A 20,316-nucleotide genomic window follows, 5' to 3' on the forward strand; every position below is an offset into this window, starting at 1 on the left:
GGTGCTGCTCGTGCGTGGAGTGATATGTAATCGTGTTATGAACATTGTTTGCGTGTGCCGCACCGTCCACCTCTTTGTGTCCAGAGGTATGAAGACTGTGCTTTGAGGCCACACTCTCGAGGGGTCCTGGACTCCGTGATGATTAGGTAAGAAGCATTAGAAGTCGCAATATGTACCGGTATGTCATCCAGGACCACGAGAGTGTGTACGAGAGGGGGAGGAGGGACCAGCAGTTGGCTCGTGTCCAAGAGCTCGTTTGTCGTGAGTCGTCGTCAACGGCGTCGATGTCCCAGCGGTTAGTTCATATGAACATTAGTATGACGCCATCCGCCGGGCGTGGGTTCGCTCCCCAAAGATAGGCGAATCTTCGCCGAATGACATCGGGGCATGTCGTGAGCTGGGTCTCGCAGGCCCTGTAGGAGAGTCCATCTCGCATGTTTCGCGCTGCCCAAAGGCAAACGTTTGCGCACGACCAAATCCCTTTCGTTGCTTAAGCCTACCCATTTCGCGCTCGCAGGTACGTTGATGCTTCTCATCCGACATTTCGACGTATTCGGGAGGGAAGCACCGGCCACGGTGCTCGGCGAAAAAGGCACTGTAGCCACCATCCAGGAGATAGACGTCTGGATAGTTGAGTCGAGGGTAGAACTCGGCATTCATGGTACGATCCTCAGAACGAACATGGCGAGCCATCATGGGCGCCCGGTGGGCAGAGTACTCGCAGTGGAAGACAAGGAGAGTTCGACCAGCCATGGGAGTGCGCAGAAGTTGCGAGGCGAGAAGCTCCTTGTCATTGTAGTTGACTGCGCCATCTATGTGACCGCCTTCGTACTCGTACTCAAAGCGACAGTCAATGACCATCTTCTGATCAAAGTTATCCGCATACTTGCCATCAAGCACCTCCAGAAGAGTCTCCTTGGTAATGCGAGGAATAGTATCCGCGGGGTCGTCAGAGAGGAAATGAGGTAGCACAGGCTCAGGGACATCGTCGGTATCCATGACAGCTTGTAAACCAGAGGGTCCCGGTTCGTCTCTTTCAAGGTTAGGCTTTGTGACATCGCCTGGGTTCTCGAACATGCTCAAAGAACGTCGAACCTGCTTCCTGCTACGCAAGTAAGGGTTGGAACTGCTACGGCGGCCATGGCAAATAGCCGCGGGCGAGCCAAGACGAGGAGAACCAGTGTTCAACTGGGGTCGGGAGCGCATGAGAGCCAAGGGAGCGCAGAGGCTGTTGGCCGACACTGGGCGGCGCTCTTGGGGTGGCGATGCTGAGTCAAAGCATTCGCTTAATGACAGGTTGGTCGAAGATTGGGACATGCCAGCGCCGAAGCGAAACGATGGCAGCGGATTCTCTGCAACGGCTCGATTGGGGACAGAATTAGTGCTGTGGACTTTGCCTGCTCGAGTGAGGGAAGGTCTTCTGAGAGCAGCGATCTTGCGGCTGTGCGCTGGTTAGCAGATTCAATCGGGACTGGAATGTGCAATCTAACTGACTCAGTGAGTGACACCTTGGACGGTTCCACGGAGGACTGGCGGGGGAGTGGGGGCGGCGAGTCCAGCATCATGCTGTCGTCGTCGTGGGATGGAGTCGCTAAAGGCGTGGGCGAGGTTATTTCGATTTGGGTTGTGAATGGCGGCTTGTGAGGTAGAGGAGACATCTCCATGGTCTCCATGGAATCCATCGTGTCCATAGTAGGAGCAGGAGACGATGATGGCAGCGGCGGTGTTGTACAGAAGCCTGGAACAGAATCAGCATGGCTCAAGTCGACGGCTGCTCCCTTGTACAAACCTCGTGTTTCAACGCCTCCCATCATGTTGGCAGTGAAGAGTGCGCGTCGTGGAGTAGGAAACTGAGGGCTGGCAGAACGTAGAGCGTCAGCGATAGCAAGAACAGGTTTCCTTGCTGACCAACTTACCTAACCTCAGTATCAATGCGAAAGTTCTGAGAAAGATCCGCGGCCAGACTGGCTGCTGGCGAAGAGCCGGGGATCTCTTTGACGTTGAAGTAATCCGTCTTCTGTAATCGTTCTCGCAAGGCTCGACGAGCAACACCCCCTCCATTAGCAAAGGGATTGCGAGGGTGTGACCGAAACATGTCCGGACCGGCACCCCATGAGGGCATGGCCATGGTAGGCTGCATAGCAGCCAACGGTGACGAAGCTTCCATGATACCACACAAAGGCGAGGGCTAGCGTCCGTCAACGACGTAATGCCAGCGTAGGTTCGGCGTGAGCTGGGCTAGAGGCGGCAGCGTGAAGAATCAGAGTCACAGCAATATAATACTGTAACTGACCACAGCATGGGAGTCTGGAACAGTTGCTCGTGTCCGACTTGCTACCAGTGGGTTCGATTCACGGCAAGTTTGCCAATGCCACAGCGAATTCGACGGCAGAGAAGCTCGCTCAAAGATGTCTGTCAAACATCAGAGGCGAGACTTCGAGCGATGTGCCGGGTCGTGGTTTCGTTATCGTGTGTAGTGGGTTCGGAACCGACCCAGTGAGGAATCAATGAAAGGCGTGAACCGGCGAAGTGGTGGGATCGAACAATCCGGTAGCAGGGCAATGAAGCCTTGGAACGACACGGAATCTGTAGCAATGGAGTGTTAATGGTCGTGGTGGCCCTCAATTGCAGTGGATGGCAATGTTGAAACCATAGAGATAGGGCTGCACGTACCTGTTCCTGTTGCTGGGGGGTTGCTCTCTTCGCTTGAAGGTGTCGCTCGAGGTGAGGACTGGTTGGCCGATGCACCAAGCCAATGCTTTGTCCGGTCAAACTACTTCGCAAAGAGAATGACAGTCGCAGCCTTGCCTTCCTTACCTCGAGATCGAAGTCTGGTGATGGGTAAGATCAGGCTGGAGGAGTGAGACGCAGTTTGAAGAGGGGAGCAACGACTTTTGAATGGTGGATGCACGTTGTCGCCCAAACCACAGCAACCACCAGAGCACAGCCGTGCAGGCGATGGCTAGCCGTGCAGCACAATGACAACGCACGAGCGACGCCAAATGCACTAGTCAAACTTGTGCAAGCAAGGCACAAAGCACAAGGCACGGACTCAAGAACGCCAATGTGGAGTCGCTGCTCCAACCAGGATCCCGGTCGCGCACCAGTCCAGCTGAAGACGACAGGAACCCGCGAAGAGTGGAGGCCTGTAGCCGTTGTTAGGGGCGACTGCCCTCTGCGTCGGCGCCAAACCGCTGGAAGTCGACTGGAGCCCCAGTCAATGCGAACCGGAACCTGAACCTTCCAGTCATGTCCCCCCAGCGCTCAGGCTTCGAAGGCCTGGCCCTGGACAGGGCCAGGCACGCATGTCCTTCAGTGGACAGCCCAACCCCTGCTCCGGTCGCCCTGCCTTTACGGCAGTACGTAGTACGTACGTAGTACGCACGTACGTAGCAATTGCCCACCCCAGGCGGCGCTTAACTTATTAGCTGGTGGGGGCCAGCCGAATCCAGTTCGTGCCTGTCACGGTGCCGCCGTCATGTCTTCACCCGACCAAGAATGTTGTGGCCTGTTACATCATCTCCTTTGTCGCCGAAGAGCGGTGAACCTCCCAATAACGGCAGAAGCATAACTGTTTTTCATGGATCGGGATCTCTCGAGGGTCTATCCATGCCTCTTTGAGCCTTTCACGAACATGCTGCATGCACTCATGCAGCTAGCTATGAATTGCTTGAGCGTTTTGGGATGTCTGTTGACGTCGTCAGGAGGGCTGCATCTGGTTGCTACGTGGAACAAAAGCACAAGTTCGGTTTCAAGCCATGAAGCACATCAACACATGCGTGCACGATGTTCAACATCAGATAATGCCTACGGATACGCACACTCGCTACCTATGGAGCCAACATCTTGCTTCTGCCCTTTCATCAAGTATCCTATTTAATAAGCACTCGGGTCCAAGCTTCATGCCCAGTGACCATTGCTTTGCTCTACTTCTCAACAAAGGCTTCTTAGACTAATAGGCATCGTTCATGGCTATTTGGGGGAAGCCTTCTGTTTCTTTTCATGGAACAACCCGTCGTAGAAATCAGCGTATCCATACGCACGGTCGTATTCACCCGCAGCTCGACTATAATGTCATGCATAATAAAGGTTTCACTTGCAGCTTGTGCAGCGCTGTCGTAATTAGCGTCCCGCCATCCCTTGCTGGACCTTCGGTTCCCCTTGAAGCTCCCAAAAGCGGCTAGGGCCAGGATGCATGTCAGAGCTGAGCCCAGGAAGCGCGGGTCATCTTCATTCATTCTTTCGCCAACAGCCCGCTCACTGGGTCTCTGACTCTCTGGTGCTCGTCGGGAATAATATAGGGGCCTATCCCTTGTGAAAAATGGGAGCAGCGAAATGAACAAAATTTCCCTCCCTTCCAGGGAAGAAACCGGACCTGGCGAGCCCTTGCCAAGCCAACAGAGCACGAGACATCTTGGTCCTCGATTACTACTAGCCTCAGTAGATGACCCTCAGTCTTCAGGGTCTCGCAGTCAGACAATGCCTCGACCATCGCTTGGTTGAAGATTATTTGAGTCTCACTTGCTCAATCCGCTCGGCATGTGCGTCTCACAAAGGCAATTAGGTGTTTGCAATGTGCTTGTGTCGACTATAGCCTGGGCCAACCTTGGACAGATATGTCACTGCGCCTATGTGAGACCAGACCTCTGGATCTGAATGGTGTTACTGCGCTTCTGTCCCACGATTCTACCGCGTCAGGTACGCAAACGTGGACCCTAATCTTTGCCAGCTCGTGAAAACAGCAAGCCGGAATGATTCTACTAATCAGGAACCGAGGGTTCCGTACCAGCCAAACAAGCCATTCGAGGCCTGCCAATCAGTAATTGGCTTGTGAAATGGCTGGTTCAACATGTTAGGAGTCTAGAATCATCAGCATCTCATCTACAATAAGGTAATGATAGGCAAGCACAAAACTCCGAGTGCCACAGGCGAAAGGCGAGACATGACTCTTCTTGGTAGAAATTGCACAGAGCCCCCTTGCGCTTGAATTGGGGCGGGCTTGCACATACAACTGCAGAGTGCGTTGCCTCGCGCCCGGCCGACGTGTGCCGATGGTCGAGTGTCCCTTGGGGTCTCGACGCCTTGTCTTCGATCTTCTTTGTCTACGGATAATAAGATCCAGCTTTTCCTGGCTCGGCGGATTTGTGAAAATGGCATGGCGCCAGGTGTGTTCCGAATCGAATTGTCCGAGAGACTGACTCAGCGCTGCAATTTGCATTGGGTTGAGCAATCTTTGGCTTTCTGGTCTCTATCTGGAGGCAGACCAAGATTGACGCACGTTGAGGCGTGTCAATCGTCGATGAAGCGCCCGCGTGTCCGATCGCCCTATAACTGGGGAAGCCCACCATCAGAAGACGTCATGCCTAGTTGCCGCCATGATCGTCGTCGCACGCGCAACAGACGAGCGTCGCAGATATCTTGGCCCTGCGCGTAGGCAATAAATTGACCACCTATGATGCCATTCTCCAGGCTTTGTACGTGTTTCCCGGTTTGCGTTCATGCGCGAAACCCGGATCTCTTCGATCCCGATGAGGTTCGTAGGCACTATCGCACTAGCATACTCGAAAAAGCCCATTCCTCTTTGTTTACCTGCAGAAAACATCGAACAAAGAAGCGCATCGGACCTTTCAAGGAGTTGGTGCGGCTTCGCCGGCATCTCAATGACCTGAGGCTTGTTCAACTCCCTTCCAATCGCTGTTGAGGACGAGGGTTTCCACGAGCGCCGAGACTCGAGACAGTAGCGCCCTGGTCCCTTACTCGTCCACTGGAGGCCCCACCCATGTCAAGCCTCTCAGCGAACGCGTACAGCTGACCTTTTTCCCCCTCATCAAGGCTAAAGTATTTCCCCTCTATTAAATGCTACCGTCATGATGCGACATGCAGGAGCTGAAGAAGTGCAAGGAAGGGGCCTCCTGCATGGAGTATCACCGTGCGGGGTTCTCGGGTCGATTTATCGCTGACTGCAGCTGGTCCCCTTGTTGAAGCTTAGATGCGTACGTGCGGAAAGTAAACAGAGCCTCGCGAAGTAAACATATGCGGCGCGTCATCGGAGCGGGGCAAGGCTGACCACGGCGCGAGATCACGTGCCTTGGAACGAGCACCCCACATCCGCGTTGCGGCCGCAGGCTGGACTTCGGGTCGGATTTGGCGCTGCTCGGATCCGGGGCCCCGTCTTTAATTACTTCGAGTTTCTGTTCAACACCAGCACTTCGTCAAGTATTAAATCGCAGGCGATGGAAAGCATCAGTGTATCGCCCTTGGCTTGTAGTTGTAGAGCAGGCCTTGGATTAATGTCATGTTCTTCTCAACGCTCATACAATGCTGCATGTCCGGTGTTCGAATTCCACAATGGTCGCAAAACCTCATATCCCATTGCACCCTTGACAATGGTAACAGAGCAGCACGGCACAATCATAGCATGTATCTGTTTTCAAAACCGCAATGCTAAATTTTTGAGCTGAAGGAGTAATTGGATATCCTTTCCATAACCCGAGCTGGATTCACCGTTGAAGCCAACGCATATCAGTGAGTAGGCTAGGTCACTACAGGGTAGGTCGCGGGCTGGGTGTAAGCCTATTGTAGCAATGCGTTCACATGATGGCAACGTATGTCGATCCGTTGATACGAAATCACCACGAAATAACTGGGAGAGAGCAAAGAAAGCATGTGGACCAGCCTCATCATCTAGCATTAACTCACATTTGCTCGTCTTTAATGCTTGCACGCTTGACCGTGACTGAATTAGGTAGGCGGTGAAGACAGGACCCCGATACAAGTGGCACCAATGGCGGCAGAATCCGGGATTTTTTGTTCATCTCAGTGTCGGATCAACGATACAAGGTATCCGACTAGCCAGGCTCGATGCATTCTCATTGAGCGCAAAGTTTATCAGTGGTGAAGTCGCTGGCGAATACTTGTACATCAGCTTAAACGCAATATCCTCCTGCACAAGCTTGAACATTGCCGGTATGGCGCTCAAAAGGAAACGACATCAGCCACCGGCAAACCTTGAGCCACAGCCCTTTCCAGAGATACTGCAGCATGCGGACCGACAACGAGAAGCTGGGTTATATGACTTGCTTGGGAGCGAGGATGTCGAGGAGCGCATAGCCGCGGCGAATTGTATTCTCAGGAGCCTGTTTGAAAATGGCGACGGCAACGGAAACCCGTGCTCAGAAACCATCCTCACAAGACATCTCGAACATCGATTATTCCGCGGACTTTCCAGTGGGCGCAACGCCTCGCGTCCAGGGTTCAGCTTAGTTATCACAGAGATTCTCTCGCGACTCTATGGTGACACCGATACTCTGGCAGACCAGCACTACACAGGGCTGCCCTTTGAGAAGGTTTTGAACATTTTCAAAGACAAGACCAAATCCGGAGGCAACGTCTCCGGTCAAGAAGAGCGCGATTCTGCCTTTGGTCGACTCTTTGGTCTTGAATGCTTTGTGAGGTCGAACACACTCTTCCAGGCATCTGAGCGATGGCAGCCTGTTCTGGACATGCTCATGGAGCTGGCAACGCAAAAGGTGTGGCTCCGACCAGCCTGCGGCCTGGTTGTCGCGGACGCAATAAAGCAGATGGATCAAGAAGAGGCAACGGGGACATTGAAGAGATTCGCGGATGCTGGACTTGGGCGCACGCCGGAAGGCGTGGCTCTCTGGCTAGTGGCGCTCTCTCGGTTCCCTGAGATTCACGTGAAACCTTGGACACATCATCCTCTGGCCACGCAGTCGCTGGGTCATCTTGGTCAGGTCCTCAGGGAAAGCTTCAAGAACACCCCCGAAGAAGATGCCGAGGGACAAGTTGGTCTGAAGCAAGCGAACTGGACTGCGCAGTCGCACTTCGTTTGGGACCACATCATCGCTCATTACAAGAGGCCGGAAGTCGGAGTTGAGGATTTCCAGGAGTTCTGTGGTCGAGTTATAGACGGTAAGGGACACCCAGGCGACCTCACAGGCTGAATGCTGACCCTTCCAGACGCATTGTTCTCCAAGAAAGCAACGGACGGTCAAAAGTTCAAGGGCTTCAATGTCTTCTTGAAACTGCTTCATAGCTTTGCAGACCTGCCGGCGAAGCTCGGCTGCCTGTTCGGAAAGAACTTCATGGCATGTCTCATGAACCAGGCAGCTAAGGAGGACAGGTTCCTCCATCGCGCAGCTGTGAAGGCTCTGAAAGCCCTAGAGGATGTCGTCCGATCGCATCCCACTTCTTTACCAACCATTCTTAGTGGCATGATTGGCGAAAATGGTGCTTATAGCTTTGACTCCCGAACAAATACCAAGACTGTTGACAAGCTCCTGCAACATGTCAATACACGGACTGAGGAGGAATGCTTGGCGATCGTCAGGCAACCTCTCGTCAAGCTTGGGAAACTTCCCAAGCCGCAAGGGCAGGCCATCGTTCGGTCGTACATCGACTACCTTGCCAAACTGCTCAACTCATCAGGAGGTGATTCGACAGAGGGCCACGAGACAGGTGCCGCATTGGCTGAACTGGCTACCATTGCCTATTCGCAACCGAGGAATATCCCCACAGAGCTCTTGACAGATTCTATCAAGGAAAACTGCAGATTAAGACTGGAGACGGCCATCAGCAAGCTGATCCGACGAAGCAAGGACTTCACCACGTTCTGCAACGCAGTCCTGTCAATAGACAGTGCGGCCATTGACATGGCGCCCGAGATCCGCACGGCTGTCGATGATGCTTTGGCTCGCATGAAGAAGCTCATGAAACGCAAGACCAAGACCGAAGGGGAGAAGACCTCGGCTCTGAGCCTCGCAATGCTCCACGCCGTCTCCATACTGCGGTTGTACAACGAAGACCCCGATGCAATGGAAACATTGCAAGACCTCGAACAAATCGCCGAGCGGTCCAAAAAGGGCAGGAAAGATGAGGATGACGAGGGCAGCACGGAGATTCTTGTTGAGGTCTTGTTGTCCATGGTTTCACGGCCGTCAAAACTCATGCGTGAAGTCTCGCAGCAGATCTTCGGCGCGTTCACGTCACAGATGACGACGGAAGCACTTGAGCTATTGACTGGACCCTTAACGACCAGTGAAAGTACAAAGGGTCAGAAGGAGCTTTTCGACACAGCTGAGGATGGCGACGAGATCGTGGACGGTTCTGACGAAGAAGAGGATGCCGTCGAGGAGATGCAGGGCATTGAGCTCAACTCGGACGGCGAGATCGATTCGGACGTCGAGTTCGTCGACCTGAAAGCCGATGGGACCGAGGCCGACAGCGACGAGGATGACTCCGATGCTGATGACGACGACGACGAAGACGAAGACAGTGATAAGAAGCAAGGGCCGATGGATATCGATGATTTCGATAAACTCGTGGGTGATATCCTCAAGAGCCACCGACTCGACAAAGATGCGGATGCCGCTTCCTCGGACGACGATCAGGACATGTCCGATTCTGAGATGCTTGCCATGGACGACAAGTTGGGCGAAGTCTTCAAGCAACAAGCGAAGAGCAAGCCCGACTCGAAGCAACAGAAACGGGACGCAAAGGCTGCCGTTGTCAATCTCAAGAACCGAATCTTGGACCTGCTCGAAATCTTCATTAAGAATGAGCCCCTCAACCCTCTGGCATTCTCTGTTCTGGTCCCCCTGCTGAGCCTTATGCGCACAACCGGTGTCAAACCGCTGGCGTCTCGCGCGAGTGCTATTGTCGTTGACTACCAGAAGCGCATGAAGAAGGCTCGCAACAACAAGGAGGTGAAGCAGTCTGGCCTCACCGCCGACGTGATCTTCCCCTATCTGGCAGAGGTTCACGAGGAAGCGCGACAAGGCGGCGATTCACACGAGTACAGCAAGACGGCTAGTGCGGCGAGCTTGCTGTTGGCTGTGACGATGCATGTGCTGGACAAGTCATCCGAAGAGAAGGTCAATGATCTCTATAGCCAGACCTTTGCAGCAAAGAAGGGGCTGCAACTTGCCTTTTTTGCGGACTGGGAGAACTGGAGGAAGAATCGTGCGTAATCTTTTCCATAGCTGCTGCAGAAAAAAAAGGATATAATTTCTCAGACGGCGTTTGCCCGCAGGTAGTAGTAAGTAATTGATGAGCCGCGAAGGCATCATTGTACACCCAGAACACAAGACGTCAGATCCTCATTTCATTCAGTGACTTCATTATTCTATGACGTTGATGGTACAGCTGCCTCCTTGGGGCAGCTACTCCTCCATCTTCTCGTCCTTCTTCTCATCCTCTTCGTCATCTGACTCGTCTTCCGCCCTCGCTAACCGCTCAGCCTCCTCCTTGAGCTCTTGAGGCACCTCCATGTGTCGCCCGCCGGTCGGTCCGTCCACACCGCTGATCCATGACATCTCTAGCTCAAAGTCCTTGTCCTTGTTGTCCTTGTGTGCGTTGTAGATGATCTTGGCAGCCTCCTTGACCGCCTGCTCCAATGTGATGTTGCCGGCAGCGAGGTCCAGCTTCTCGAGCTCCGCCTTGGCTGCCTGTCTCCCCTTTCCGGTCGCAGCACCGTAGTACCCCCAGTACTGGCCACTGGGCTCAATCACGTAGAGGAAGGGGCCTCCGTGCTTCCCATCCACCTTGCCGCCCGCACCGGTGCTCGGCCCCGAGCCGACAACGCCGTCGATAACTTCGTCTCCGGAGCCGTCGACACCACCGACAATCGCTGTGATACCAAACGGTCGCACGGAACCATACATGGTGTAGGCTTGCAAGTAGCTGCCCATGCGCGAGGCGAGCTCCGATGTAGGGATGGGTGTCTTGAGGGTCTGGCGCCATGACTGAGCCTCGTCGCGAGCGCGATCAACAAAGTGACGTCCGTCGGGCACCATGCCTGAGTATACCTAGATACCTGTGAGAAGGAGGCAAGCCATGTAATTTGATGGATCATACCACTCCAGCATGCTCGTCGACCGTCGCAATGCGCTTGTTGGCACCCGGCTTCAGAAGTTTTGACCCGATGATCTTCTCGACAGCGAGGACCACGCCATCTTTGGCGCGGATGCCGATCGAGGTGCCACCATTTTCGACTGCCTTGACAGCATATTCGACCTGGAAGTTTCGGCCATCGGGCGAGAAGATGGAGTTGAGCAAATCGTAACCCGTACCTATGGACGTCTGGTGACGACGGTTATTCAGCTGCTCTCACACCGCGGGCAATGAGGGGTTGCTAGAGGAGAAGAGCTTACCATGGTGAGAGCTGTGCGGTTTGAGTGACTTGTGTAGAGAGCCCAGAGGTGAAGGATGTGAGGGTGGGCAGATCAAAGCTGTATGGTGCTGAAGGTGGGATGTCGAGAGCTTGCTCTTGTACCAGGCAACCTGGAGCTGCGTGTGTTGTCGTTAGACCGGTGGTGCATTAGCCACAGAGTGGAGTTTGAACGAAGTAGCCCGCCCCAAGCCACTTGTGGCGGAAACAGATCGGGATGTGGGAGCAGGTAGCTTCAAGCCTTGATATTCACCCCACATCCCGCTCATAACCAGGCTTGACAGTCGGGTTCGACTCGTGATCTATTGTAATAGGTACCTACCAATAATCATCGGAACTGGGTATTTGCTTCAAAAGAAACCAAGAGCCGAATATTAATTATACAGTCCGCTATTATCGTCAAAGCCAGCTCGCTGAAACTGAACCTAGAAGACAGAACTTGAAGGTGCCTACTTAAAATGGTGGAATGGGGCATCTGCCATCTGCACCGATGATCGCTACTAGGTCGAACTCGTGGAGGTGACCCATTGGATCGTCCTCCGTCAGGCTGGTAGTGGGCGGGTTGTAGGAGAATGCGCATGGTCGAACTGGTGTACAAACGATACACCCTAACGTTAGGTCTCATTAAGAGCGCCTTGGGTTTGGAGCATTTGACGCCTTCTTGTCTAAGGATGACCTCAAAGTCTTTGTGGAAGATGTTGCACGTCAAATCGAGGCCAACTCTGCGTCATGGACCCCTCCATCGCCATTCTTCAACCCTCCATAAACTGTGCGACGTCGTTGTCACCACCAGACCCCTCCCTCCATTGTGCACCACCCTTCAAATGGGCCACGGTTGCATGAGGCTTCATAGCTAATTTGAGTCACGAAGAATTCCTCGCGCCAGTTCTTACACTCACAGACTGAGGCACCATCATTCCCTTGGGGAAAAAGGACCCGTCATAGACGTGCCGAGACTTACCACCCCTTTCCCCCGCCATTGCTTGACAAGTAACAGCTGCTCAAGCCCAAAGAGCCCCGGTCTTGTGACCCAACGAAACCCAACCAGGCCACCGCCTTTGTTCACGTTCTCCTCGACAGAAGATTCTTCGGTTTAAATTCTTTCTTCTTGCGTTTATTAGACTGTCTTCAGACAAACCGTGCTATAGGACAATAGACAAATTTCGCTTTACCTGAGCGCGATACATTTGAAGACGACCCCAACAGCTTTCTGTTGCGCCTTTCCGAAGTCATAAGCATTTGTGTTCAGCATCACATCGCAAAAGCAGGAGTACCTTTTTCGATTTCGCTCTTGAGCCTCGACAAGACCCTGTTCATTTCATCACTTGCTACTGGACGAGTGTGCGTATCCGAAGTAAGGACTCTCAGATAAAACCATATCAAGATGACTGACGTCGGTAGACCATGATGGCTGTACAACCAACTCATGACGAGCTTGCCGCTCTGTTCTCACGGAACCTGACCTTCAACCCTGATTCTCGAACTGCTCAGGATGTCCCACGGCACATGGACCCCATCGCGGCGCCCTCATCGACGCAGCACATTGTTTATTCTATTTCACAGCATTACCATCATTCAACGCCCTTGTCTCCGCCAGAAATGCCCGAGAGACGATCATCAGAACCCGGACCGGGTGACAACCTTTCTTCAGAGACCATGCTTCGCATCCATGGCATCAACCCCAGCACACTGACGCCATCACAAATTCAGCTCTTCCGGGTTGCTGACAAGCCTCAGCAGCGACGGCTGCTTGAGCTATGGAGCATCTGCCCTCCTAACGGTGGCGGTGATATCCCAGCCCTCGCATGGAGCAGCACAACCGTGGAACAGGAGGAGCAGCTGGCCCAGGCCCGATATGAACGGCAGCAGCAGGAGCAGGGGATGAGCCTCGATGGCACCGTGGTCCAAAATCCGAACGGGCAATGGCAGCAACAGCAAGACTGCGAGCCGTACATGACCTCAGGGTACGAGGAACTCATGCGACGCGAGCGGGAGAAGCAACAAGCCTCCCAGGCATACACCCCTGCAACGGACCCCGTCTATATGGGCTCGGACTATGCTAGAGAGCAGCAGCAGATGCAGATGGCATCTCAGTACGGGGCCTTTGAGCACTTCCGCGGCACACCAATGGACGCCATGGATGTGATGTGAGGACTGCAGTAACCTTTCATGACTTGATAATTGAATTGCTGAAATCAGAGTCGGCCAGCGACGAGGGTTTCTGACGAGCAAGAGCATTGTAACGGGCGTTGAAGAGCAGAATACCATAAATACCATTCACAGGATAGTATCGAAATTGATTACAGACAACAGGGTATCGCGTATCCATCGGGCGCATAAGTCTAGCGTATATATTCTATGTTGGCCGTGGCTCATCTCTAGATAGAAGTCTTTTCCAACTTGCTCGCCAATGCATCAACACTACCATCGGCGACCGAGACAGTAGGTTCTTCCTGCGCCTCCTCAGCTTCCTTAACCAGCTTCTCGGCCTTCTCTTCCACGGTAGGCTCCTCTTCCTCCTCTTCCTCTTCCTCTTCCTCACTGTCAATCTCCTCAAGATCACTCAGACTGTCAACACCCCAGTCATCTTCGACGACAACATCACCGGCGTTCTTCTCCTTGCGCTCCTCCAGAAGCTCCTGGAGTGTGAGGATGGACTCATCGTCTTCAGAGAACTTGTTGCCGTTGAGTTCGATACGCTTAAGCGCGGGCAGAGCCTCCTTTGCAGCGGCGGCGAAGTCTTTCACGCCGACGGCGGTGATTTCGTTGTACTGCAGGCGCAGGGTCTCGAGCTTGGCGTTTTTCCCGCTGGCGAGCGCTGCAGCAAGGGCGATACCACCCTTGGCCTTCAACAGAGAGTCGCCAACGCCGAGTTCCTTCAAAGACGACCATCCTGTCACAACCTTGGCGAGTGCCCTGGCGCCCGTGACAGTGAACGTGTTATCCTGCAGATCAAGGACCTCAAGCTGCGGCGCAGTCTTCAGGCCCTCACTGAGTAGGTGGGAGATACCCTCGGGCCGAATACCATTCTGTACCATCTTGATAACCTTGATCTTGTTGTGGAGGCTGTATGCCTTAGCCCAGGCGGTCATGCTGCCATTCTCTAGACGGTTGCGGCCGCAAATAACGGTCTCAAGGTCGGGAACTTCCTTGCCTTCCTTCCTTGCCTCCTCCTTCTTGGCATGGAGCGCAGTGAGCGCATCCGCCACGAGGATACCGGCGTGCGGGCCGAGGCCATTGTTGTTCAGGTACAAGTGCTGCAGAGGCACGTGGGCTGACAAGAATCCCACAACGGGGGCTTGTGTGTTGAGGCCGAAGGCGTTGTCGTTGAGGTTAATTGTGTTTAGTTTCGGAAGGTTGAGGATCGATGTAAGGAGGGAAGAGAGAGCCTCGGGGATCTCGCTGAGAAGTCGGCCAGTGAAGATGTCTGCAAAGTTGGCGACCTGCGGGCGTCTGCGTCAGTCGTTGCTGTCGAAATCGGCCTGAATACATACCTTGAGATTCTTCTTGGTGGCCAGAACCTCTCCAAGAAGTTTGCAAGCCCCGATACCTAGGGTGTTGCCTAGGATTCTGACTTCTTCGACATCTTGTTCACGGAGGCCTGCGATATGAGGCTCGAGATCGGCTTCAGTGGTGAGCTTGAGGCCCTTTCCCTCCAGAGAGAAAATAGTCTTGCTTTCCGACATGTTGAGGACGATATGCGAATGAGGTCTCGCTCCGTGGATCTTTCGAAATGCGAAATGCGAAATGCTCAAGTCGCAGCGGGAAAATGTCCTGGCAAAGAAGGGGTTGTTTGTTATGGTGGGGGCGGGGCAACGACGACGAACACTGCCAAAGCTTGAGTGACCGAGTCAGGCCTAGCCGGGAAAGCAGAGGTGGGTCTTCGAGCCGGACAGTCTGGCCGGCTCAAGGTTCTTCCGAGATCCGGCCTTCGCCTGAATCTCCCGTCGTTGACGACGATGCTCCAGTCCTCACGTGATGATGGCCAATCAGCGTCGGCCCATTTCGGAACGCTGGATTTTCTCTGATGCCAATGAAAGCATGCGTCCATAGGCCTCGCCTGAGCCTTTTCGAACCTCCGACTCCGATCTCAACCTCCATCGCCGTTCTTTCCGATAGCGACCTCCCCTGCTCATCGCAGTCATATTGCCCATGATGTTGGCGAGGTCTTCTTTGCGCTCGACGCGCACCCTCAATGGGCTCCGAAATGGCGCGACCGCTGTCACCAAGGTATGCCACGCACCTAGTCCCGTCCCTTTACCGAGGAGGACAGCAACCACCACATATCCACGCCCGCGATCGCCATCACGACGTTAAACAATTGGAATTGGGCTGGGACCACGAAGAAGGGATGATGCTGACTAGTTATTTCTGCAGCGGACGATCTCGGCTAGCTCTGGTGCCGCGAAGGAAGCTACTCCTACTTCCATGAACATTGCCGCCGTCGCTTCGACTTCTCTAGCTGTTGGCTCCATCGCTTGGTACTACCACATGTATGGACCTGTGGCTCACGCTTCGACACCTGCTGAGGAGGGGTATGTGGACAACGACGCTGCTGGATGGTTCATCGCGGCACTCGACCAATTGTTGAGGAGCTGCGTGATAAACGTTCACGCAAGCCCAACCCACAATTGAGGACTGTGAGCTGACGAGACATGATAGTCTTCACCCCACCAAGTACCCCTGGGTTCATGAGCAGTGGTTCAAGACTTTTGACCACCAGGCGTAAGTATCGGCCTTGCTGTGCAGTCCCGAATAAGCTCGCTAATTACCCGTAGCTTGCGCCGAGGTTTCCAGGTCTACCAGGAGGTGTGCGCCTCGTGCCACTCTCTCAGCCGAATCCCTTACCGCACGCTTGTCGGCACCGTCCTGACCGTCGACGAGGCCAAGGCTCTTGCTGAAGCCAACGAATACGAGGGCGAACCCGATGAGCAGGGCGAGACCACAATGCGCCCCGGAAAGCTCGCCGACTACATCCCCTCTCCTTACAAGAATGAGGAGGCTGCCCGATTTGCCAACAACGGTGCCCTGCCCCCTGATCTGAGCTTGATTGTCAAGGCCCGCCACGGTGGCTGCAACTACATTTTCGACCTCTTGACTGGCTACCCCGAGGAGCCCCCTGCCGGCGCCGTCGTCGCTCCTGGCATGAACTTCAACCCCTACTTCCCCGGCACTGGCATCGCCATGGCCCGTGTTCTCTACGATGGACTTGTCGAGTACGAGGACGGCACCCCTGCCTCGACCTCGCAGATGGCCAAGGATGTTGTCGAATTCCTCAACTGGGCTGCCGAGCCTGAGATGGACGACCGCAAGAAGATGGGCATGAAGGTCCTTGTTGTCACCTCTGTACTATGGGCGATGAGCGTGTGGGTCAAGCGATACAAGTGGGCATGGCTCAAGTCGAGGAAGCTGGCATACGACCCTCCCAAGGAGACCAAGGTCCGTCACTGATCGAGATGCCGTCGGTCGTGTCTGGATTTGTACACTAGTCACCCCCTAGATCAGCTCATTTGTTAGCGAAGGCGGGCGGAACTGGGTTGGGAGATGAAGAGAGTTGGAGAAGGGAGCGGAAGCTAGAGTGTAAATCAGCTAAACGTTTTCAATACTTTTATTTTGTCCTAGCACAGCGTCTATTCCGCGCACTTCATCTATATGTTCTGAACAAGTCAAACAACCTGCCCAGCAAAAGTGTGACCGGAGTAGTAGCAGATGATTCCTAGACTCCGTGCTCCCGATGTGCGATTTAGTTCCGTAAGAAGACCGACCTCGACCGTCTGCTACGCTCCAGTCAATTCAGAGTCTCTGCGTCACCTGCCGGTTATAATGCTGCGAAGGGGCCTAAATGTTGGTCAGGTGGCTGGCGCACCGAATCCCGCTGATGCGAAGACGTTGGCCACTCATGGCCACGATAACCGCTTGTGGTGACCCGCCAACCAGCAGTCACTTAGAGCCTTAGAGAGCCTTAGAGGTACCCATCAAATCAAATCCCGACTGCATGGCAGCAACTGCATGTCCTCTGTCCTGCGTATCTCAACGTCCTTTCCAAGACCGACCGTCTCAAGCATCTTCTGGGGTGTGATGGGAACGTGCAGCCACTTTTTCCTTCGGAATTCGGAATCATCATCTGCTTCGAACATTTGCCGTTGACGGATTCTATCAACGCGCTTCTGTCCCATCGTGCTTCCGTCTGAGGCCGCTGCTTGTCCAGTGCTCTGGCCGCCATCGAGCTTTTCCGCAGACTGCACTTGGTGACTGTCTTCAACAACGCCAGTAACCGCCATGCCCTTTGTTGAACCGCCTCGAAAACGACGTCGAGACGACCAAGGCGAAGAATTCCTCTACAACTTCTTCAGCCCTAAACGGGCTCAGCAAGACCAGCTCAACAGTCCACGGGAATGGCCTCTCCGAAAGGTCATCCCATTAACGAGCAAACGTGCGAGATTCGACTATCGACCCCAAGAACACCTACTGCATGAGAAGCCGTACGATATATACCCCAAGCAAAAATCAAAAGGCACCAACCTGCTACTCACGCCGTGCCATATTTGCGGTGATCACCCTTCGAGGGTATCTCAGCTGGACGCTTTTGCTCATTGCCAAGGTTGTGGCGAGTGGACATGCTACGTTTGTATACGGCAATGTCAGGGCTGGATTGATGAAGAAGAATCCCATGCATCCATGATTCTTGAGCAGGAAGCCTTGTCACGATCATTCGAGATGAGGAACTTTGACGACGGCAACGTATCTCCCAAGACAAGGGTACCGTACGGAGAAGAACCGCAGAAAACAACAGGAGGAGCATCTTGGAAAGCGAAAGGACACCAGAGTATAATATGCCGATGTTGTTGCGTGGAGCCAAAGGAGACGGACGGGGAGGTTGCGTGCCTGGGTTGTTACCATCAATTTGCGGCCGCGATAGGCGTGTAAGGGGGGAACGACAACAATGGCATAGAGATGGTGCACTCTTCACCATATAACGGCACAGCTTTGCATTTCGACACGACGGATACCCATGAACAACACAGTAGAGTGGAACATTTTACTTCTCGACCTAGCATTGCATCTTCTTTCATCAGGGCTTACTGGGACTGGGACTGGGCACGGGCGTCCATGCTTTTGGTTTATATCGTCGGATCATACATAATGAGAAAGTAGTAGACGACACACAAATGCACTGCGGACGGGGCATGTTGAAAAGGGCCATACCTGGTGAAGGTTCACTGTAATGCAACATGGATAAACGCCGTCTATTCATCAATGAATCTAGCTCCGGCGCACCCAGACCCATTTAGTCGTACACCATGATGAACAAGCCCTGACCGGTTACAGAATTCCAAGCGCTTAATTGTATTGCATGTACGTCGCTGTCGAGTTGAACTTGAGGTTACCCTTGATCACCTTGTCGACAGCACTGAGGAAGTCCTTCTCCGACGCTACCTTCCTCCGCGCACGGATGGCGAACATGCCGGCCTCAGTGCACACACTTCGAAGCTCGGCGCCTGTGCTGTTGGGGCAGAGACGCGAGATCAGCTCCCATCGAATGTCGCGCTCGACGGACATGCTCTTGGCGTGGATTCGGAGAATGTTCGCGCGGCCTTCGAGGTCAGGTAGGGAGAACTCGATCTTGCGGTCGATACGACCGGGGCGCATCAAGGCTGGGTCGAGGGTCGAGGGTCTGTTGGTGGCGAACATGACCTTGATGTTTCCTCGTGCATCGAATCCGTCCAGCTGTGTGATGAGCTCCAGCATTGTTCGCTGGACCTCATTGTCTCCTCCGGCGCCGTCGTCGAAACGGGCACCACCGACGGCATCAATCTCGTCGAAGAAGATGATGCAGGCCTTCTTTGTCCGCGCCATCTCGAACAACTCGCGCACCATCCTCGCACCCTCACCAACGTACTTCTGCACGAGCTCAGACCCAATGACTCGGATGAAGGTGGCATCGGTCCTGTTGGCAACGGCTCGCGCGCAAAGAGTCTTGCCTGTTCCTGGAGGGCCGTACAGCAAGGCTCCCTTGGGAGGGTCGATACCCAGATTCACGAATCGCTCTGGCGAGAGCAATGGCATCTCGACAACTTCACGCAGCTTCTCGACCTGTTCTTTGCAGCCACCGACATCGCCATAGGTCACATCCGGCTTCTCCTCGACTGTCATCATGGTAACGCTAGCATCGATCTTGGGCGGTAGCGGCAGCATGATCTGGTACTTGTTGCGGTCGACGCCCACCCGCATGCCTTCTTCGATATCTGTCGGACTGACGCGCTCGCCTAGTTGAACGACGAACTTTGCGATTTGCTTGACGTTGATAACGTATTTGCTCTTCGACTCGTCGCCCTTCTCATCCGCGATGATCTTCGTGCATCGTGCGACCTGAAAAGGCTGTTCCTCTGACATGCGTTGGCGATCGGCAGCGACATCCCATAGATGGGGGGGTGCGAGTCCGGTATCTGATTCCTTGAGTACAGTCAGAACAAAATCTCTGAAACACGGAGCGCATGCTCGCTTACTTTCACGCCAATCTTCTCATTGACGCTTTGCTGCTTGTCTTTGATCTCCTTCTCGAGTTTCTTGAGGGCAGTTCCATATGGAGCGGCGCCATACGTCTTGAGTACTTGGATATCCCTAACACTGGTGAGCGGACGGCGACAGCCTTTGGAATTCGAAATCATACTCGTCGGTAAGAGGTGTGATCTTCTTCTCTTCTACCTCATCGTCGGCAAAGTTCTTCTGGTATTTTTCCCAGCTGGAGCCGGTCGCGGAAGGCTGTTGTTGCAGTCAGCGACATCTGTCATGAGGTGACGTGCGCAGGTCGGACATACCATGTTGGCAATCCGCTTGATCGAGTGATATGTATCGTGGAACCCTCAGTATCTGCAGTGAATATGAGTCTCTGGATGAGGTTGTTGTGGGCTGTTGAGGTGAGAGTCGTGGTCGTGATGCTGGATGGTGATGAAGGGCATGGAAGCCAGAAGCATGCCGTAATCTGCGTTGCCTTGAGCCTCGAGCTGCACGCACGGACCCTCGCAGTGGCAGTTGGAGCTGTGTCGCCCTAGCCCGAATAGAGCTAGTGCGGGACGTAGCTGCACCCGGAAGGGGATCATCTCGGGGTCCGAGCAGCCAAAAATTCT

General features: G+C 54.0%; 8 protein-coding genes across 8 annotated transcripts; 4 read left to right on the forward strand and 4 right to left on the reverse strand.

The window, feature by feature from the left end:
• Positions 1-178: 178 nt before the first annotated feature.
• Positions 179-2,465, reverse strand: F5Z01DRAFT_312647 (rhodanese-like domain-containing protein). The gene is made up of 4 exons (XM_046258961.1): positions 1,917-2,465; positions 1,790-1,857; positions 1,495-1,738; positions 179-1,441 (listed from the first exon to the last, which is right to left on the reverse strand). Exons 1-4 carry the CDS (start codon positions 2,165-2,167, stop codon positions 313-315), a joined length of 1,692 nt encoding a protein of 563 aa, XP_046121911.1. The 5' UTR covers positions 2,168-2,465; the 3' UTR covers positions 179-312.
• Positions 2,466-6,825: 4,360 nt separating this feature from the next.
• F5Z01DRAFT_733506 (DNA polymerase phi-domain-containing protein) lies at positions 6,826-10,095 on the forward strand. Its single transcript, XM_046266742.1, has 2 exons — positions 6,826-7,932; positions 7,981-10,095. The coding sequence occupies exons 1-2, from the start codon at positions 6,969-6,971 to the stop codon at positions 9,987-9,989; spliced, it is 2,973 nt and encodes a 990-aa protein (XP_046121912.1). The 5' UTR covers positions 6,826-6,968; the 3' UTR covers positions 9,990-10,095.
• An 86-nt stretch (positions 10,096-10,181) lies between these two features.
• On the reverse strand, positions 10,182-11,174 carry F5Z01DRAFT_632995 (proteasome component C1; the record flags this gene model as incomplete). The annotated part of the gene is made up of 3 exons (XM_046261904.1): positions 10,182-10,826; positions 10,876-11,100; positions 11,172-11,174. 3 exons carry the CDS (start codon positions 11,172-11,174, stop codon positions 10,182-10,184), a joined length of 873 nt encoding a protein of 290 aa, XP_046121913.1.
• Positions 11,175-12,202: 1,028 nt separating this feature from the next.
• Positions 12,203-13,452, forward strand: F5Z01DRAFT_313226 (uncharacterized protein). The gene has a single exon (XM_046258965.1). It carries the CDS (start codon positions 12,593-12,595, stop codon positions 13,337-13,339), a length of 747 nt encoding a protein of 248 aa, XP_046121914.1. The 5' UTR covers positions 12,203-12,592; the 3' UTR covers positions 13,340-13,452.
• F5Z01DRAFT_312746 (uncharacterized protein) lies at positions 13,409-15,005 on the reverse strand. The gene is made up of 2 exons (XM_046258964.1): positions 14,683-15,005; positions 13,409-14,631 (listed from the first exon to the last, which is right to left on the reverse strand). The coding sequence occupies exons 1-2, from the start codon at positions 14,872-14,874 to the stop codon at positions 13,567-13,569; spliced, it is 1,257 nt and encodes a 418-aa protein (XP_046121915.1). The 5' UTR covers positions 14,875-15,005; the 3' UTR covers positions 13,409-13,566.
• A 230-nt stretch (positions 15,006-15,235) lies between these two features.
• F5Z01DRAFT_644845 (cytochrome c1, heme protein precursor) lies at positions 15,236-16,828 on the forward strand. The gene is made up of 4 exons (XM_046262800.1): positions 15,236-15,418; positions 15,566-15,723; positions 15,851-15,913; positions 15,967-16,828. Exons 1-4 carry the CDS (start codon positions 15,341-15,343, stop codon positions 16,637-16,639), a joined length of 972 nt encoding a protein of 323 aa, XP_046121916.1. The 5' UTR covers positions 15,236-15,340; the 3' UTR covers positions 16,640-16,828.
• Positions 16,829-17,053: 225 nt separating this feature from the next.
• F5Z01DRAFT_313703 (uncharacterized protein) lies at positions 17,054-18,347 on the forward strand. Its single transcript, XM_046258967.1, has 2 exons — positions 17,054-17,789; positions 17,942-18,347. The coding sequence occupies exons 1-2, from the start codon at positions 17,468-17,470 to the stop codon at positions 18,163-18,165; spliced, it is 546 nt and encodes a 181-aa protein (XP_046121917.1). The 5' UTR covers positions 17,054-17,467; the 3' UTR covers positions 18,166-18,347.
• On the reverse strand, positions 18,323-20,259 carry F5Z01DRAFT_312743 (P-loop containing nucleoside triphosphate hydrolase protein). Its single transcript, XM_046258963.1, has 4 exons — positions 20,008-20,259; positions 19,860-19,951; positions 19,696-19,810; positions 18,323-19,642 (listed from the first exon to the last, which is right to left on the reverse strand). The coding sequence occupies exons 1-4, from the start codon at positions 20,008-20,010 to the stop codon at positions 18,530-18,532; spliced, it is 1,323 nt and encodes a 440-aa protein (XP_046121918.1). The 5' UTR covers positions 20,011-20,259; the 3' UTR covers positions 18,323-18,529.
• Positions 20,260-20,316: the final 57 nt, after the last annotated feature.

Source organism: Emericellopsis atlantica, assembly GCF_019669845.1.
Source record: "Emericellopsis atlantica unplaced genomic scaffold F5Z01scaffold_3, whole genome shotgun sequence".
Taxonomy (NCBI): domain Eukaryota; kingdom Fungi; phylum Ascomycota; class Sordariomycetes; order Hypocreales; family Bionectriaceae; genus Emericellopsis; species Emericellopsis atlantica.

What these genes read in the sequence shown, in the direction of transcription:
- F5Z01DRAFT_312647 (XM_046258961.1), bottom strand. Translation starts at nt 2,167, where the DNA reads ATGGAAGCTTCGTCACCGTTGGCTGCTATGCAGCCTACCATGGCCATG. An exon ending in CGCATTGATACTGAGGTTAG is followed by an intron (nt 1,858 to 1,916) that starts GTAAGTTGGTCA and finishes ACGTTCTGCCAG; the next exon opens with CCCTCAGTTTCCTACTCCAC. An exon ending in GGGAGGCGTTGAAACACGAG is followed by an intron (nt 1,739 to 1,789) that starts GTTTGTACAAGG and finishes ATTCTGTTCCAG; the next exon opens with GCTTCTGTACAACACCGCCG.
- F5Z01DRAFT_733506 (XM_046266742.1), top strand. Translation starts at nt 6,969, where the DNA reads ATGGCGCTCAAAAGGAAACGACATCAGCCACCGGCAAACCTTGAGCCA. An exon ending in CTGTGGTCGAGTTATAGACG is followed by an intron (nt 7,933 to 7,980) that starts GTAAGGGACACC and finishes TGACCCTTCCAG; the next exon opens with ACGCATTGTTCTCCAAGAAA.
- F5Z01DRAFT_313226 (XM_046258965.1), top strand. Translation starts at nt 12,593, where the DNA reads ATGATGGCTGTACAACCAACTCATGACGAGCTTGCCGCTCTGTTCTCA.
- F5Z01DRAFT_312746 (XM_046258964.1), bottom strand. Translation starts at nt 14,874, where the DNA reads ATGTCGGAAAGCAAGACTATTTTCTCTCTGGAGGGAAAGGGCCTCAAG. An exon ending in CCACCAAGAAGAATCTCAAG is followed by an intron (nt 14,632 to 14,682) that starts GTATGTATTCAG and finishes AGACGCCCGCAG; the next exon opens with GTCGCCAACTTTGCAGACAT.
- F5Z01DRAFT_644845 (XM_046262800.1), top strand. Translation starts at nt 15,341, where the DNA reads ATGATGTTGGCGAGGTCTTCTTTGCGCTCGACGCGCACCCTCAATGGG. An exon ending in GCGCGACCGCTGTCACCAAG is followed by an intron (nt 15,419 to 15,565) that starts GTATGCCACGCA and finishes TTATTTCTGCAG; the next exon opens with CGGACGATCTCGGCTAGCTC. An exon ending in TCGACACCTGCTGAGGAGGG is followed by an intron (nt 15,724 to 15,850) that starts GTATGTGGACAA and finishes GAGACATGATAG; the next exon opens with TCTTCACCCCACCAAGTACC.
- F5Z01DRAFT_313703 (XM_046258967.1), top strand. Translation starts at nt 17,468, where the DNA reads ATGCCCTTTGTTGAACCGCCTCGAAAACGACGTCGAGACGACCAAGGC. An exon ending in CGCTTTTGCTCATTGCCAAG is followed by an intron (nt 17,790 to 17,941) that starts GTTGTGGCGAGT and finishes GTATCTCCCAAG; the next exon opens with ACAAGGGTACCGTACGGAGA.
- F5Z01DRAFT_312743 (XM_046258963.1), bottom strand. An exon ending in ATCACACCTCTTACCGACGA is followed by an intron (nt 19,811 to 19,859) that starts GTATGATTTCGA and finishes CACCAGTGTTAG; the next exon opens with GGATATCCAAGTACTCAAGA. An exon ending in ATGAGAAGATTGGCGTGAAA is followed by an intron (nt 19,643 to 19,695) that starts GTAAGCGAGCAT and finishes ACTGTACTCAAG; the next exon opens with GAATCAGATACCGGACTCGC.